This window comes from Bos indicus x Bos taurus, chromosome 5, assembly GCF_003369695.1.
Source record: "Bos indicus x Bos taurus breed Angus x Brahman F1 hybrid chromosome 5, Bos_hybrid_MaternalHap_v2.0, whole genome shotgun sequence".
NCBI classification, from domain to species: Eukaryota; Metazoa; Chordata; class Mammalia; order Artiodactyla; family Bovidae; genus Bos; species Bos indicus x Bos taurus.
The window spans coordinates 135,507-152,703 of record NC_040080.1 but is presented as its reverse complement, the minus strand read 5'-3'; the positions used below and the strand labels follow the sequence as shown (position 1 = coordinate 152,703).

The 17,197-nt window shown below is 53.3% G+C and overlaps 1 protein-coding gene across 3 annotated transcripts; it reads right to left on the bottom strand.

The window, feature by feature from the left end:
- Window positions 1-13,562: 13,562 nt before the first annotated feature.
- Window positions 13,563-16,775, bottom strand: ARSA (arylsulfatase A). Of its 3 annotated transcripts, none has more exons than XM_027540386.1 (9): window positions 16,662-16,775; window positions 16,050-16,301; window positions 15,622-15,862; window positions 15,323-15,541; window positions 15,079-15,248; window positions 14,662-14,786; window positions 14,442-14,569; window positions 14,076-14,178; window positions 13,563-13,986 (listed from the first exon to the last, which is right to left on the bottom strand). In XM_027540386.1, the coding sequence occupies exons 2-9, from the start codon at window positions 16,265-16,267 to the stop codon at window positions 13,667-13,669; spliced, it is 1,524 nt and encodes a 507-aa protein (XP_027396187.1). In that variant the 5' UTR covers window positions 16,268-16,301; window positions 16,662-16,775; the 3' UTR covers window positions 13,563-13,666. The 3 variants fall into 3 exon arrangements, with proteins under 3 accessions (XP_027396187.1, XP_027396186.1, XP_027396188.1); XM_027540385.1 differs by having other exon boundaries at window positions 16,050-16,287; XM_027540387.1 differs by having other exon boundaries at window positions 16,050-16,227.
- Window positions 16,776-17,197: the final 422 nt, after the last annotated feature.

Here is a 17,197-nt window from a genome sequence, read left to right as displayed (position 1 = left end):
CAGGCTCCCAGCCCCCACCTGCCTCTGCAAGTCCACCAGCGCCTGCAACAAGAGCAGAGTCTTTAAACAGAAAGCTGAGCAAGCCGCTCGCCCTCCTAATTCTGTGGCCGTAATTCTGGTGGCTCCCAGCTGAACCTCCACCTGCCCTGTTGCTGCCCTCCAGCCCTTCTTCCCTCCACCCCACTTCCACCCTTGGAAACAGCTTCCTGTGGGCATCTGCTGTCCTCTGCGTGTGGCTGGGTGATCTCCTACCCTCCCGGATGCGGGAGCCCTGGGCTCTGGGCCCTGTCCCTCCCATGGCAGAGCATGCCAACTGTGAGTCTAAGAGCATGTGTGTGTGCCAAGTCGCTTCAGCCGTGTCCAACTCTTTTCGACACCATGGACTGTGTGCATCGGATTCTCCAGGCAAGAATACTGGAGTGGGTTGCCCTGCCTTCCTCCAGGGGACCTTCCCGACCCAGGGATCAAACCCATGTCTCTTATGTCTCCTGCATTGGCAGGCAGGTTCCTTACCACTAGCGTCACCTGGTAAGCCAGAGAGCAGGACGTGGCTAATGCTCCCTGTCCTCCCAGAGCCTGGTGCAGCACCTGGCACGCACGCTGGGGGACCTTCGGAGCCCGGAGTGGGGAGTGAGTAAGCCTCCCCTGCCAGGACTTTGCCTTCTGGAAATCCAGCCAAGGGCAACATCCTACATGAAAAGCTTTATACACGTTCCTGTTTAAAATGTTGAAAGCAGGGACTTCCCTGGTGGTCCAGTGGTTAAGAATCCGCCTGCCGATGCAGGGGACACAGGTTTGATTCTTGGTCCAGGAAGATGCCACGTGCCGTGGAGCAATTAAGCCCGTGCGCCACAGCTCCTGAGGCCACAGGCTCTAGGGTCCGTGCTCGCAACAGGAGAGGCCACCGTGAGATGCTGTGCACCCTGGGGGGAGCCCTGCTCCCCACAGCTAAGAAAGCCTGCACGCAGCAACCAAGACCTAGTGCGGCCAGAAATAAGTAAATTTAAAAAAAGTTGAAAGCATAAAAATCATCTAAATATTGCCCAATAGGGTTAACTGATTTAGGCTATAAATAAATAATTGGAATATTGGGCTGCTTTGAAAAAAAGTGTGCTTACAGATAATACAGAAAATGTTATGTTGTTAAGAAAAAATAAATATGCAGAGTCTATGCTAGAAACTACACTGAAAAAGACTGAAAGGAGACACGAAGATCGCAGTCGCCACCGGAGGTGAGGCGGACGGCTTCTCCTTCTTTTTTCCCTGCAGTGAACGTGTCCTAATTGTTTATTAGGGACCCCCAAAGGCAAATAGAAACACTCACAGAAAAACTAAAAATAAAAAAGCTAACATAAAAAGCTATTTTGGCCACAATGAAAGTACCCATCTCAGAGGATTCGGTGAGCTTGGCTAAGAGGCTGAGCGCAGCACTAGAGCAAGTCAGGGCCAGTCCCGTTTATCAACACCGCATGAAGCAGAATGTTTCTATTTTATTTTTTTAAGCAGTATTTTTCCATTATAAAGAGTAGTACATGATTATTATAGAAAATGTGGATACTGTAGAAAATAAAAGGAATATTAAAAAATCCTTATATCTTTCCAACTTAAAAACGATTGCTAAAATTTTGGTGTTTTTATCCCCCCCAGTTTTGTTCCTGTATGTGAGTTTTATTTGAAGCTAGAAGGAGATTGAGAGAATCAAGGTATAATTTAAGGCAAAAAAAATTAAGGCAGAGTAGGCAAGATCATTATAAAGTGAAGAATGGTGGTCTCGGCTCAGAGTCTAGTTACGAAATACTGACCGAGAAGTTCATGATTCAAAATGTTAAGAAAAGGAGAAAAACATAATCAGATCTAAAAATACAATCTATAAGGTAAAGAAAAAACTACATGTACAACTGGGACTCTATATTCTTCATGTCACTGGCAACATTCTTTTTGGATGTTAATGGGAATATTTCAACAGGGGGTTAGGTGTGATGCAAGTATTGAGCTCTAAGAGAAAACCCCAGGAAGACAGTCTAATAAGTCAGGGCATTTCTTGTGCCCCATGAAGTCTGGAGGCTGATGTGGAGGGCACCAGGCTCCTCTTGGTCCTGGGTCCCTAGTGTGTGGTCTCTGTCCTCATGGCTCCCTGAGGCTGCTGTATCTCTGCACACTGTGGTCGGTTCCAGGCAGGAGGACATGAAAGGGCAGAGGGGCAGGCAGCTGGTTTGGTAAAGGCCCCACTGTGTGCTGTAGTGAGGAGTGGGCAAGAGCGAGGCAGAGAGGGAGCAAAAGCAGCGTAAGGCCCATCCTTAAGGCTGGGTGCCCTTCCCTGATGCATCTCCCGAAGGTGGGGAGCCAGAACATTTACCTGCTGGCTCCGGGCCCTAGCTGATTGAGGGCCACCCCAGGAGGGCTCACCCCTTGCCCTTCAGAGCATCTCACACGAGGGCTGAGGGCAGAGTGAAGAAGCAACTCCCCTCGGGATCACCCAGCAGGCCACAGCCAAGCTCAGGACCCCTGCCTGGGCTTCTGATCCTTCACAGCTAAGCAGCCATCCTGACATTCTCAAAAGAAGCACAGAGAGCAAAACCCCCTGAGGGGCCTCCAGGTACCACCTTGCCCCCAGGCTGAGGGTGGCTGAGAGGCAAATGGCACCCCTAAGGACAGGCCATTAGGGGGCACAGCCTTGGTGCTGAGTGGAGCAGTGGTACCAGGACCCCGTTCCTGAGACAATGCCCTGAGCTGGCCTCACCTGGTGTTCAGGTGTGAGGTGAGTGTGAACCGGGAGTTGCTGCCCAGCGTAGGTCTCTCCTCCGATGTGTCCCCGCTCCGGCTTGGGTCTCGTGTTCCGGAATTAGCACAGGACCGGCACACAGGCCCGTCTCCTGCCCTGGCTCTGCCCTGTGGCAGCATCCGGAGTCCACAGTCAGCAGCACCGAGTCCCTCACCCTCTCCCCGCGAGTGAAGTGCAGCTTTGCAGGGAGGAGGACAGAACAATCGAGCCCTGAAAGCTGCCTCAGCCATCACTGGGCTTGATGACAAGACAACTTTGCCTTTGTTTATTTCCTTTGTGCAAATTTATAGCAGACAAGAGCAGCAGCTCCCGGCATCCGCCTGGCGGGAAGGGGCCTGGCTCCCACCCTGCGTAGACTCCCACCTGGTGTAGACGCCCCCCTTGGCGGAAGCACACTCACACTCCACCTCCCGCAGAGAACCCGAACCCCGAGAGCAGGAGCCCCTGTGCTCCCCCACTCCTGCCCCGGGCTGGTTCTGCTGGTGGTGAGCTGACCCCTTTCCTTGCTCTCTGGGCCCCAACCACCTGGAGATCCACTTCTGGGCAAGACAGGAGGCTGGACTGATGGTCCCTCCAGGCTGGAGGGGGCTGTGACCTCCAGAGACCTGGGTGCCCCCTGGGGAGGGCGGGCTCTGGACACCCAGCTGGTGAGGCCGCTCACGCCACAGCGTTGTAGGGTGTGCAAGACGGGGGGAATTTGCACCCTTGCCGAGGACCCTGGGCCCAGCCAGAGACTGCCCCCCAGGGCCCTGTCATCTCGGACCCTCCCCAGCCCCGTGTCCCTCTGCCTCTGCTCCCCCTCCCTGGGTCTGTTCCTCTGAGCAGAGGGACTCCACTTGTCCCCCTGGCGGGGTGGGTGGGATGGCGGTGGGGCAGGCTTGTGCCTCGGCCCCCCGGGGCTGTGACCACCTGAGGGGGGTCTCCACGGAAAAGAGCCCAGGAGGCTGGGGGCACAAATGCATGCCTCCTCCCTCTGCTATCACTGCCCCTTCAGCAGGCCAGGGGTCGGGGGGCTGACAGGACTCTCCAGACATCCCAGGCTGTGTGCGGGTGTGACGAAGGTCAGGGTCGGATGCAGGAGTCATGGTGAGTACAGACCCCAGCAGGGGCAGGCACACCCACCTGGTCGTCAGGCCCCCCTCAGAGTGAGCTGCAGGCCCTGCCTGGGTACCCTAACAGGATGCATGACTTCCGGGACAACATTCAGGGAAGAGGCGGAATTCATTTATTCCATGGAGATGCCCCCTTTTGCTTCCCCTTCTGGCCACTTGGGGGACAAGCAAGCACCTGAGCAAAGAGGGACAATGGGAAGGCGATGGGAGGGTGGTCTCCCTGCGGTCACGTCAAGGTCAAGGTCACAGGGTCGGGGGAGGGGGTGGTATTGGGACCCCTCCTTTCCTTCCCACTGCCTGAGGGGAAACCGTGGCACCCACAGCCTGCTGTTCTGTTCATCCCAACAAAGTAGCTCCTGGCAGAGGGGCCTGGGCTCCCGAGGAAGCCGCTTAGGGGCGTGGATGGTCTTAGGCTCACAGGGAAAGGGCTGTTGCTTTATTTTTTTAAATTATATTTAGTTTTTTGACCGTGTCGAGGCTTCGTTGCTCTGAAGGCTTTTTCTCTAGTTGTGGCAAGTGGGGGCTCCTCTATCGCTGTGGTGCCTGGTTTCCCGTTGCTGTGGCTTCTCTTGCAGAGCGCAGGCAGGAGGGCGCGGGCTCAGTAGTCGTGGCTCAGCTGCCCTGGGGCATGTGGGATCTTCCTGGACCAGGGATTGAACTCATGTCTTCCACACTGCCTGGCGCATTCTTTACCACTGAGCCAGCAAGGAAGCCCAGAGCTGCTTTTCAAATCAACAGCAGCAGAGCGGGGACATTTTGGACAGCATCTGGGGCCATTAAATGTGTGTGTAACGTGTGAGTGTGTGTCTGTGTCAGGGGTGCATGCCTGTTTGTGGGTGCATGCCTGCATACCGGTGCCTGTATGAAGAGGGTGCATGGCGCTAACACAGCTACAATGATGAGAAACAAGCTTTTCTGCTCTCAAAGCATCATAGCAACCGCTGTGTGGAGGGGAGGGGAGGGGAGAGCCTCACGCACACATGTGAGTGCCCTGCCTTAGGGCTCGGCAGACAGGGAGGCAGCCCTGACCGCTTCAGTCATTACCTCAGCCCACAGTTATGCTTCCGTGGGGCCAAGGACTCTTCCTTTGTGGCATTTATAACGGGTAAATTTTTTAATGATATAACTGACACAGTCATGATTAAATTTTCATTTCCATTGAACTATAAAATCTTTTGTTTTGCTCAGCCGCTCAGTTATGTCTGACTCTGCAGCCCCATGGACTGCAGCACACAAGGCTTCCCTGTCCATCACCAACTCCCGGAACTTGCTCAAACTCATGTCCATTGAGTTGGTGATGCCATCCAACCATGTTGTCTTCTGTTGTCCCCTTCTCCTCCTGCCTTCAATCTTTCCCAGCATCAGGGTCTTTTCTGATGGGTCAGCTCTTTGCATCAGGTGGCCAAAGTATTGGAGCTTCAGCCTCAGCATGAGTCCTTCCAATGAATATTCAGGACTGATTTCCTTTAGGATGAACTAGTTGGATCTCCTTGCTGTCTAAGGGACTCTCAAGAATCTTCTCCAACACCATACTTCAAAAGCATCAATTCTTTGATGCTCAACTTTCTTTATGGTCCAATACTCACATCCATACATGACTACTGGAAAAACCAGAGCTTTGATTATACAAACCTTTGTCAGCAAAGTAATGTCTCTGCTCTTTAATATGCTGACTAGGTTTGTCATAGCTTTTCTTCCAAGGAACAAGTGTCTTAATTTCATGGCTGCAGTCACCATCTGAAGTGATTTTGGAGCTCCCCAAAATAAAGTCTGTCACTGTTTCCATTGTTTCCCCATCTATTTGCCATGAAGTGATGGGACCAGAGGCTATGATCTTCTTTTTTTGAACGTTGAGTCTTAAGCCAACTTTTCACTCTCCTTTCACTTTCATCAAGAGGCTCTTTACTTCCTCTTTCTGATATAGGGTGGTGTCATCTGCATATTTGAGGTTACTGATATTTCTGCCTGCAGTCTTGACTCCAGCTTATGCTTCATCCAGCCCGGGATTTCACATGACGTACTCTGCATAGAAGTTAAACAAGCAGGTTGATAATATACAGCTTTGATGTACTCCTTTCCCAATTTGGAACCAGTCTATTGTTCCATGTTCGGTTCTAACTGTTGCTTCTTGACCTGCATACGGATTTCTCAGGAGGCAGGTAAAGTGGTCTGGTATTCCCAACTTGCCGAGGTCCAGCCCCGGCTGATCCAGGGTATTCGAAGGGGAGATGGCGTTGGCGACTATTTATTTATTTATCAAAGATATAAAGAGTAATAGAGTGAGGATAGCTCACTAGGAAAATTCAGTGGAGAAAAGAAGCTGAGTAGCTTGGTTTACGCGGGAGACCAATAAAACTTCAAGACAACAAGTTTGCACCACTTATGTAGGCCGCAGGCGTCCTTCCGTTCTCCCGAAGGAGAGGAGACACTGAGGCCTCCCCGGTCGGATCTTAGAAGCTCAGGCATAATTAGTAAGCATGGTGGGTTCCGCGCTCCAGATGGAGACTCAGCTGGACGTTAAAGGGAAGAATGACATGGGGAGACCAAGCGTTGGTGAGCAAGGCCCGTAGCTTTATTTTCAACAGGGGTTTTTATACCCTACGTTACACATAGAGGATAATAGGGGATGCAAAGTCAGCAGTTTTTGATCCTTATCAAAAACCAGGGTTTCTTTCCTGCAAATTTATCGTATACAAATGGTTTAGGTGATTTACATCATCTTCTGGCCAGAAGGCCTATTAACATTTTATGACTCTTGACAAAGACTTATCAACAAAGACTTGTTTTCCGCTAAGAGTAATTATTTTAAGGTTTGGCACCATCTTCCGAAGATAAAATTGCATTCCTATAGGGCGGATGTGTAATGGGTTTACAACAAAGGAAAGAATTTATTACCTTAAGGGTCTAAAGTTACTAACACCAAGGCCACTACTTATTTTTTCTACATACCAACTGTATTAATTAATACACATTCAAGGATACAATTCAGGGGATGTGGAAACTTGGCAACAAGCATTGGCTCATCAATGAAATCCTTTACTAGTTTATTCTGACAGTTTCTAACTCTCTGAGAGGTTCTAAGCTATTTGAATATCTTAAGCTTCCTGTGCCTCTCGAGGCTGGGAGACTGTAAACAATCGTATGCATAGTTGTAGGAGTCCGGGTGAACTTGTCAGGCGAGTTAGAGAGCCACCTGAGGGGTTTGGATTTAAACACTCCTAATTGCCCAGGAACTTTATGAATTGGAGCTGTAAGTTAACTCTTTGACAGAGAGAGCGAGATGGTGGTGGGGGACAGCCCCCAGTAAAGTCAGAGGTGAGAGCACAAAGCAATAAAGTAGGCAGACTCTGGTTTTTGGGGGGTAGATGCTCGAGAATATCCGGAGGGACTCCTGAGGCTTGATCCCGCCTTTGCGTATGCCGAGCCTCCTTCCTCATGACCTTTGTCACGAGTGGAATGCCTCACAGGCTCCCGGCACCAACTCTTTAAGAATTTTACACAGTTTGTCGTGATCCACACAGTCAAAGGCTTTAGTGTACTTTTCTCGAATTCTTTTGCCTTTTCTATGCTTTTTTTTATGATCCAATGGATGTTGGCAATTTGATCTCCAGTTCCTCTGCTTTTTCTAAAGCCAGCTTGAATATTTGGAAGTTCTCGGTTCAGGTACTGTTGAAGTCTAGCTTGGCAAATTTTGAGCATTACTTTGCTAGCATGTGAGATGAGTGCAATTGTGCAGTAGTTTGAACATTCTTTGGCATTGCCCTTCATTGGAATTAGAATGAAGACTGATCTTTTCTAGTCCTGTGACCACTGCTGAGTTTTCCAAATTTAATGGCATATAGAGTGCAGCACTTTCTCAGCATCATCTTTCAGGATTTGAAATACCTCAAAGGGAACTCCATCACCTCCACTAGCTTTGTTTACAGTGATGCTTCCTAAGGCCTGCTTGACTGCGCTCCAAGTTGTCTGGCTCTAGGTGAGTGATCACACCACCATGGTTATCTGGGTCATTAAGATCTGTTTTGTACAGTTCTTCTGTGTATTCTTGCCACTTATTAATATCTTCTGCTTCTGTTAGGTCCATACCATTTCTGTCCTTTATTGTGCCCATCTTTGCATGAAATGTTCCTTTGGTATCTCTAATTTTCTTGAAGGGGACTCTAGTCTTTTTCCCATTGTTTACTTAGGAAGGCTTTCTTATCTCTCCTTGTTGTTCTTTGGAACTCTGCATTCAGATGGGTATATCTTTCCTTTTCTCCTTTGCCTTTCACTTCTCTTCTTTTCTCAGCTATTTGTAAGGCCTCCTCAGACAACCATTTTGCCTTTTTGCTTTTTTTTTCCCTAGGGGATGGTTTTGATCAACGCCTCCTGTACAATATTGTGAACCTCCATCCATAGTTCTTCGGGCATCAGATCTAACCCCTTGGATGTATTTGTCACTTCCACTGTATCATCATAAGGGATTTGATTTACACAACTAGTAAATCATCTGCCTGCAACGCAGGTGACCCCGGTTCAATTTCTGGGTCGGGAAGATCTGCTGGAGAAGGGATAGGCCACCCACTCCAATATTCTTGGGCTTCCCTGGTGGCTCAGTTGGTAAAGAATCTGCCTGCAATGCAGGAGACCCGGGTTTGATCCCTGGGTTGTGAAGATCCCCTGGAGAAGGGAACAGTTACCCACTCCAGTAGTCTGGCCTGGAGATTTCCAGGGACTATACAGGCAATGGGGTCGCAGAGAATCAGACACGACTGAGCAATTTGCACTTTCATAACTGAATGGTCTAGTGGTTTTCCCTATTTTCTTCAAGTCTGAATTTTGCAATAAGAAGTTCATGATCTGAGCCACAGTCAGCTCCTGGTCTAGTTTTTGCTGACTGTATAGAGCTTCTGTTGGAGAAGGCAATGGCAACCTTCGGGGAGCCAGCGTGAGGACCTCCGCCCATGGCAAAGGTCACGAGGAAGGAAGCTCGACATACGCAAAGGCGGAATCGAGCCTCAGGAGTCCCCCCGGAAATTCTGGAGCATCTACCCCCAAAACCAGAGCCTGCCTACTTTACTGCTTTGTGCTCTCACCTACACCTCTGACTTTACGGGGGGCTGTCCCCCACCACCTCTTTTGGAGAAGGAGTTAACTTAGAGCTCCAGTTAATAATAATTCCTGGGTGTGACAGGAGTGTTTTAACCTACAAACTCCTCTGAAGGTTCTCTAGCCTGCCTGACAGGCTTGTCCGGCCACATGTGATTGTTCACAGCCTCCCAACCGTGAGAGGCACGAGATGCTTTAAACCTTCTAAAAACAGGTGCTTTAGAGAAGTTAGAAAACTATTAGTATAGTATAGTGGGCTGATTAGAAATTGTATTGGTGAAGGGTTTTTCATTTGTTGAGCCAATGTTTACGGCTACATCTCCATATCCCTTGCCCCTTATACACATTAATGAATATAACTAACATATAAGAGAAATAAGTGTTAACCTTTGATATTAATCACGTTAGACCTTAAGCTAAGTAAATTCTTAATTAAAATCCACTACACCCCCACCCTATAGGGATGTAACTTTATCTGGTGCCTTCGGAAGGTGGCGTCTGTTTTAAGAATAATCACCCCTGGAGAAATAAGTGTTCTGGTGCACTGACCGCTGTCACAAGGAGAGGGTCATAAATCGTCAGCAGGCCCCCTGGCCAGAAGATGATGTAAACCCCTAAGACCTCTGTATACATCTGTATGGAGCATCCGACTTTAATAAAATCGTGACTTTTGTGTAACATCTCAGTGTATAAAAATAGACCCTGGACAAATAAAAAATGGGATCAGTTCCTCAAAAGACTTTCTCTCACCTTCTGGCTGAATTCCCATCTGGGGCGTGAAGGCTTGTCAAGCCTACCAATTATGCCTGGGCTTCTAAGATCTGACCGGGGAGGCCTTAGTGTCTCCTCTCCTTCGGGAGAACGGGAGGATGCCTGCGGCCTACGTAGGTGACGCAAATTCCTTGCCTTGGAATTTTAGTAGCTTTCCACGTAAACCAAATTATTCAGCCTCTTTTCTCCACTGAATTTTCCTACTGAGCTATCCTCATTCTATTACTCTTTATATCTCTAATTAATATTTAATTAAAGCTATCGTATCCTGATCGCCAAAGCCATCTCTCCTTCAAATTTCCCTGGGTCCACCGGGGCTGGACCCCGGCAGCAACCCACTCCAGTACTCTTGCCTGGAAAGTCCCATGGGCGGAGGAGCCTGGTGGGCTGCAGTCCATGGGGTTGCTGGGGGTCGGACACGACTGAGCAACTTCACTTTCACTTTTCACTTTCATGCATTGGAGAAGGAAATGACAACCCACTCCAGTGTTCTTGCCTGGAGAGTCCCAGGGACTGGGGAGCCTGGTGGGCTGCCGTCTGTGGGGTCGCACAGAGTCAGACACGAACTGAAGTGACTTAGCAGCAGCATAGAGCTTCTCCATCTTCAGCTGCAACGTTATCAGTCAGTTCAGCCGCTCAGTCATGTCTGACTCTTTGCAGCCCCATAGACCACAGCACACCAGGCCTCCCTATCCATCACCAATTCCCAGAGCTTGCTCAAACTCATGTCCATTGAGTCTGTGATGCCATCCAAACATCTCGTCCTCTGTCGTCCCCTTCTCCTCCTGCCGTAAGTCTTTCCCAGCATCAGGGTCTTTTCCAATGAGTCAGTTCTTCGCATCAGGTGGATTGGAGCTTCAGCTTCACCATTAGTCCTTCCAGTGAATAGTCAGGACTGATTTCCTTTAGGATGGACTGGTTTGATCTCCTTGCAGTCCAAGGGACTCTCAAGAGTCTTCTCAAACACCACAGTTCAAAAGCATCAATTCTTTGGCACACAGCCTTCTTTATAGTCCAACTCTCACATCCATACACGACTACTGGAAAAACCATAGCTTTGACTAGATGGACCTTTGTCAGTAAAGTAATGTCTATGCTTTTTAATATGCTGTCTAGGTTGGATCATGGGATTCCCTGGTGGCTTAGACGGTAAAGCGTCTGCCCGCAATGCGGGAGACCTGGGTTCGATCCTTGGGTTGGGAAGATCCCCTGGAGAAGGAAATGGCAACCCACTCCAGTATTCTTGCCTAGAAAATCCCATGGAGGGAGGAGCCTCGTGGGCTACAGTTCATGGGGTCGCAAAGAGTCGGACACGACTTCATTTTCACTTTCTACTTCACTTTCACTTTCTTTAGGTTGGTAATAGCTGTTCTTCCAAGGAGCAAGCGTCTTTTAATTTCATGGCTGCAGTCACCATCTGAAGTGATTTTGGAGCCAAGAAAATAAAGTCTGTCACTGTTTCTGTCGTTTCCCCATCTCTTTGCCATGAAGTGATGGGACTGGATGCCATGATCTTCGTTTTTTTTAATGTTTTTAAGCCAGCTTTTTCACCCTCCTCTTTCACTTTCATCAAGAGGCTCTTTAGTTCCTTTTCGCTTTCTGCCATAAGGGTGGTGTCATAAGGACACAAATCTCCAGTGTGTAGCTTCAGTGCTTTATGCATGAGTACACACCACATTTCTAGCCCTTAGTCGAGGAGGGAACTTCAGTAGCATCTGATGGCTCCCTCCTGTTGTACCCAGTCAATTCTGACACACCAAAACCCGGGGAGTCTAGGCGTCTCTGCACTGAACTCCACTCTGTCTGGGTGCTCAGGATTGATGCTCATCACCTTGCTAGTCACTAAACACCACAGGAGCGGGACTTTCCCTGGTGGTCCAGTGGCTAAGCCTTCACACTCCTAGAGCAGGAGTCCTGGGCTCGATCCCTGGTGCAGGAACTAGATGTGCATGGTACAACTAAGAGTTCAAACGACATAAAGACCCCACATACAATGAAAATCCTGTGTGCTGCAACTACAACCCAGTGCAACCAAGTAAATATCTATTTAATTTAAAAACCCCACAGGAGCAGAGATGAGTCCCCTCTATTGATCCGTGCCCCAGCCCTATGCCAGTAAAGGCTTGTGGAACTAGTGAGGTGATGCTCACAACCCAGCTGGGCAACCAGGTGCCTGCAGGTTGTGCCTGAGGGTTGGCATTCCTTCAGTCTTGCTGGAGTTTGGATGTGATACAGAGATCGTGCACCTCCTTCCATTCCTGTCTGTCCTCATCCTGAAACCAAGGCACCCTGAGGTGCCTGCAGGCCCCCTGGAGGAGGGTGCAGGGGGCAGGGGGTGGGCACGTCCAGAGCACTTGTGCACGTGTGTCCTCCCTATGCCAGCCTCAGAGGGGCAGTTCCAGGATGCAGTGGGATTTGGGCATGGCTAGTGCAGCGCCCAAGCCAGACAAGAAGTGACGGGTCACATGGAGAACACAGAAGGGGCCCCTGTACCTAGACATATGCCCTCCACACATCCCGTTCACACGTGCAACCAGCAAGACTGCTTCTGGCTGCAAGTAACAGACAAGCCAGTAGCCGCGGTTTAGGAGGCTGGTTTGTCTTCTCACACTATGAGCTCCGGAGGGACACGGCTGGGGACGCTGATTAGCAGCTGCACAGTGTCTGGTCAGGGCCAGCAATGACACAGCATCGTCCTCACCATCTCCAGGGATGATGCTGAACAAGACCCTGGGCTCCAGCAGATGCCCTGAGCTTTCTCTGACAAGGATCCTTGGTTACACACCCTTCTCGGGCCAATCACTGGATTGCGAGTGGCTAAGACTGGCTTCCACTCTCCTGGGACCGGGAGAGGCTGCATCTGAGAGGTCAAGAGGTCTCAGCCCACCAACAAAAGGGTGGACTCCATCAGTAGAAGGGGATGGCTGTTTGGTCCACATGAAGACAGCACAGCCACTCTTCTCACTGAACCATGAGTGAGCAGGGGGCCCTGATATCAGTACACACACAGGTGACCCGTGAGGGCTACACGCTGCTGTGCAGATGCATGCAGTGGGCAGTCAGGGCGCACTTTCTTCAGAGAAGGTGCCAGACAGCGTCAAGGATGGGCATCTTGGCCAGCTGCCAGGGCTAAGGGACGAGGGCATGGGTGAGGCATGGCAGGCCACCCGAGGAGTCTGGGTTCTGAGCACAATGGGAAGCCTGCAGTTCTGAGCAGATGGAGCCAAACCGGCACATCTCTTAAGCGATTACTTTGGTGGAGAATGGCTCCTGTGAGGGCAGAGGTGAAGCCAGGAGACTGCAAACGTGTGCGCAGGCAGCAAACTCGGGGCTTTGGAGGAGGCGCCAGGGGCCGAGGGCGGCCTCTGGAGCTGCTGCTGTGCCTTCTGGGAGCGGGGCCCCCAGCCCACGTCACCACGCCGGCTGACCACTCCACCACGCAGGATGCGCGGCTCCTCACCCAACTGCAGACAGGCTTCTCAGAGCCAGGCAGGTCTGGCTCCTGTGCTTCTCCGCCGGGGAAAACCTGGCTCTTTCGGGCGCTGTGTTCTCAGGGTCTGGTCTCTGCCACTCTCTCGCCTCCTCCCCACCCTCCCCTGGCACACAGAAGCCCCTAGTGCTGCTCCGGCGAACGCCGCACTCGCCGCCACGCTTGTGTGCAGACACAAGCGATCACCAGGGGGAGGAAGGTGGCCCTCTCTCAGGCTGGGCAACCTCAGGCAAGTCGCTGGACTCTCCATGCCTCAGGCTCCTCACGTGTAACAGGGAGAAAAACACCTAGCTCAGGGCTCTCACAAGGATCACACAAATTATCACACAAGTGTCAGCTGGTGTTATTAGAGTTCTCGGGTACAAACCACCTCCACACCCCCACAGCACAGCCAGGAACCCCAGACGGCCTCCGTCTGCACCCTCAGGGCTGGAACTCAGGGCAGTGGCAGCAGGACGGCCGGGGGGTGCAGCTGGGCTGGCAGCAGACCTGCAGGGTGGGGTCCTCACCCTGCGCCATCTGGCTGGGTCCGAAGGTCATGGCAGCATCAAACTGGGCCTTGAGCAGCTCAAGTTGCTTCACTGCCTGCAGCGCCTCTGGGGCAACCTCATCCACACTGTCCAGAAGGTTGTAGTTCTCACCAGGGTCCTCAGACAGGTCAAAGAGCAGCGGGGGCTCATGGGCAGTCAGAGGATTAGAGGCGTGGCAGGCAGGGTCTGCAGTGGTGTCGCTGTGGACAGAGCCTGGGGAGGGGCGCACATCTGTGCACAGGGCAGGGGGGCTGGGCTCGGGGGCTGGGAGGGGTGGGCGGGGCTGGGGGAGAGGAGGTTACCCTGGGTAAAGAAGTGTGCCTTGTACTTCCCGCTCCGCACTGCAAAGACCCCTCGGACCTCATCCGGGTAGGCCGAGTAGAAGAAGAGGGTGTGCCGGGGGCTCTGGAGGCAGAGTCGGGGGGTCTGCACGTGCCCAGCACTGTCTGCTCCGTGCTGGGCCCTGGGCGTGCACTGGCTCCCTGTCCACCCAGAAGCCCTTGGCTGGCACCTGTAGGATGCAGCTCAACAGAGGGTCCACCTGGCCCCAGGGACTTCAGGAGCTGCCCACACCCACTTCTGGGAGGGTGAGTGGCTGGTGGGGGTGGGGGGAAGGGAGGTCAGGATGGGGGTCGGGGGAGCTGTGGCTATGTGCTCACGGGCCCTACCTTGCCTGTGCCCAACAGCAGGGGGCTGAGGTCAACGCCATCCAAGGTGATATTGGGCAGTTGGGCCCCCGCCAGGGCTGCCAGGGTGGGCAGCAGGTCCAGGGAGCTGGCCAGCTCATGGGTCACACCTGGGAGTAGAGGGCTGTACAGTCACTCCATTTGTGATCAGGGCCGGGAAGATGGGACCAGGAGTCCAGGAGCAGAAGGCCTGAAAACTGACCGGGAGCGATGTGACCTGGCCAGAAGGCCAAGGCAGGCTCTCGGACGCCCCCTTCGAAAGTGGTTCCTTTTCCGCATCGCAGGAGGCCAGAGCAGCCACCATGGGACATCCGCATCGTCTCAGGCCTGGGACACACAGGGAGGACGTCAGCAATGAGGAGCCCAGGGTTTCCAGCTGGCCTCGGGGACCCCAGCCCCAGACCGATAAGTCACACATTTTGCACATAAATGGCCAGCACGTGTCTGTCCACTCCCTGTCCTCCCAAGACCAGCACCTCCATGTACTCACAGCTGCCAGGCTCCCACATGCACCCGGGTGTCACCATATATGGCCAACAACTCCCAAGACCCCCTTAGCCCACTAGGTTCTTGGCCAGCGTCAACATGGGAAGAGCAGCCCCCTGCCCCTGCTGAGTACCCGTTGTCTGCAGTGAAGAAGACGAGCGTCTCTCCAAGCAGCCCCAGGTCCCCCACAGCTGTCATCAGGGCCCCCACAGCCGCGTCCAGCTCCATCAGGGAGTCCCCAAATGGCCCTCGGCCTGAGTGCCCTGGGAAGCTCTGCCCACTGAACTGGGGGTAGTGGGTGTGCTGAGGATGGAGACTGGAGTTAGCACCAGGTAGGCGTCACGGGGAGCCCGGGTGCGGGGGCCACGGCCACTCACGTGGGAGGCGTAGTACAGGAAGAACGGGCGGCCTTGGTGTTGGGCGTCAGTCATGAGGTCGCGGGCAAAGGCCACGTAGCGGGCCTCGAGTCCAGGCAGCCAAGGGGGCTGTGCCTCCACCGACAGGTTGGCCAACAGTGGGATAGGGACCAGGCCCTGGTCGCAGATGCCTTCGCAGGGGGTGGCCGGGGGGAAGCAGGTCAGGTTCTGGCAAGGGCCCTGAGGGAGCAGCTCCTTCAGTGGTCTAGACTGCGGGGTGGGGCTCTGGGGTCAAGGGGAAGGACCCTGGTGGTTCCTACCTGGTCATGGGAGTATGGGATGCCCAGGAATCGATGGAAGCCGTGGTGGGGGGGCAGAAAGGCCCCCTCAGGCCCCACCCCAAGGTGCCACTTGCCAGCTATCCCTGTGAGGTAGCCTTGGGCAGCCAGGACCTCAGCCAAGGTCACCTCATCCAGGGGCAGGCCCCCTCGGGAGCTGGGCTCCAGAACTCCAGGGTACAAACCCATCCGAACTGGGAGTCGGCCGGTCAGGAGGGCAGCCCTGCAGGGCAAGTCAGAGTCCATGTGACAGGGCAAAACCAAGATGCAGATAAGAAGGGGAGAGAGGAGAAAACAGAGACGTGAATTTCTCTATAGAGACAGAGACCCTGCTCCTCCCTCTGCACTCCGGAGTGAATCTGGGAGGAACCTAACAGTCAGGGGTGAGGGCTCCCGGTTCCCTTCCTCACCGGGAGGGTGTGCACAGAGACACAGGCACGTAGAAGTCTGTGAACCGCAGACCCCCTGCGGCCAACTGGTCCAGATTGGGAGTGGTGGAGCTGGGGTGCCCATAGGAGCCCAGGTCCCCGTAGCCCAGGTCATCAGCAAAGATCAGCAGGATGTTAGGTGGGCTGGCAGCAGCCAGACCTGCGGCCAAGGCCAGAGTGAGGGTCCACAGAGCCTCCATGGCTCACCGCACAGACAGGCCTGTAACAGAGACCCTTGGGAGAGAAGGCAAACTGGCTTCCGCAAGCTCTAACTCGGAGACCCCAGATTTGAACGCTACCCACTCCCCAGACCCGGACATTAACCTCCCCCAAGAACCCAGGCTCAGGCACTACCCTCCGCTGAAACCCCAGACCCAAATACTCCCTCGACGGAGACAACCCCTTTCCAGATGCCTCGGCACCCGGAGACCCTCCACCCCAACAAAACCCAGGAGCCTGTAGCCCGGGATCTAACTCCCTGGAGACCCTAAAGGGCCAGGACACGTTCAGACTCTCAGGTGGAGATCTGACCATCTTCTGCTAAAGGTCCCGCCTAGGCTCGTGGTCAGGGGGCAGAAGTCCCAGAACACTGACCCGCGGGGGCCCACGAAGCGGGACAAAACAGTTCAGGACCGAAGAGGTGGAAAGCGCAGGACACCAGCCAGCCAGGCCCTTCGGGAGCTTCCGCCTCGGCCCGGCCTGGCCCCGCCCCGCCCCGCCCCGCCCCCTGACCCGTGACTCCCGCGCGGCCCGCCCCGGGGCGGGGCACGGCGCTGGGAGGGAGGGGCACGCCGCTTGGGGGGCGGGGCCCCTTCCGACAGGGGGCGGGGCGGGGCGGGGCGGGTGCGCCCGGGTTTGCGCCCCGAGGCCTTCGGCGCTGGAGGCGGGCGGCGCGTGAGACGCGCGCAGGAGGGATCCTAGTGTTGGCGCTCGGCGCGCTAGTGTTCCTTAAAGGCCCTGAGCCTGGAGAGTATGGAATGAGCAAATCGGAACGGAAACCGTGGAGTCCGCGGGCTGCTGGCTTTTCCTTCAACGCTATGTTTGGTGTTTTATTGAAATAGATCAAAAATTCTTTCCAACCTTTCCCCCTCCGTTTGTGTGTATGTGGGTGTGGTGGGCCGTATGTGTGT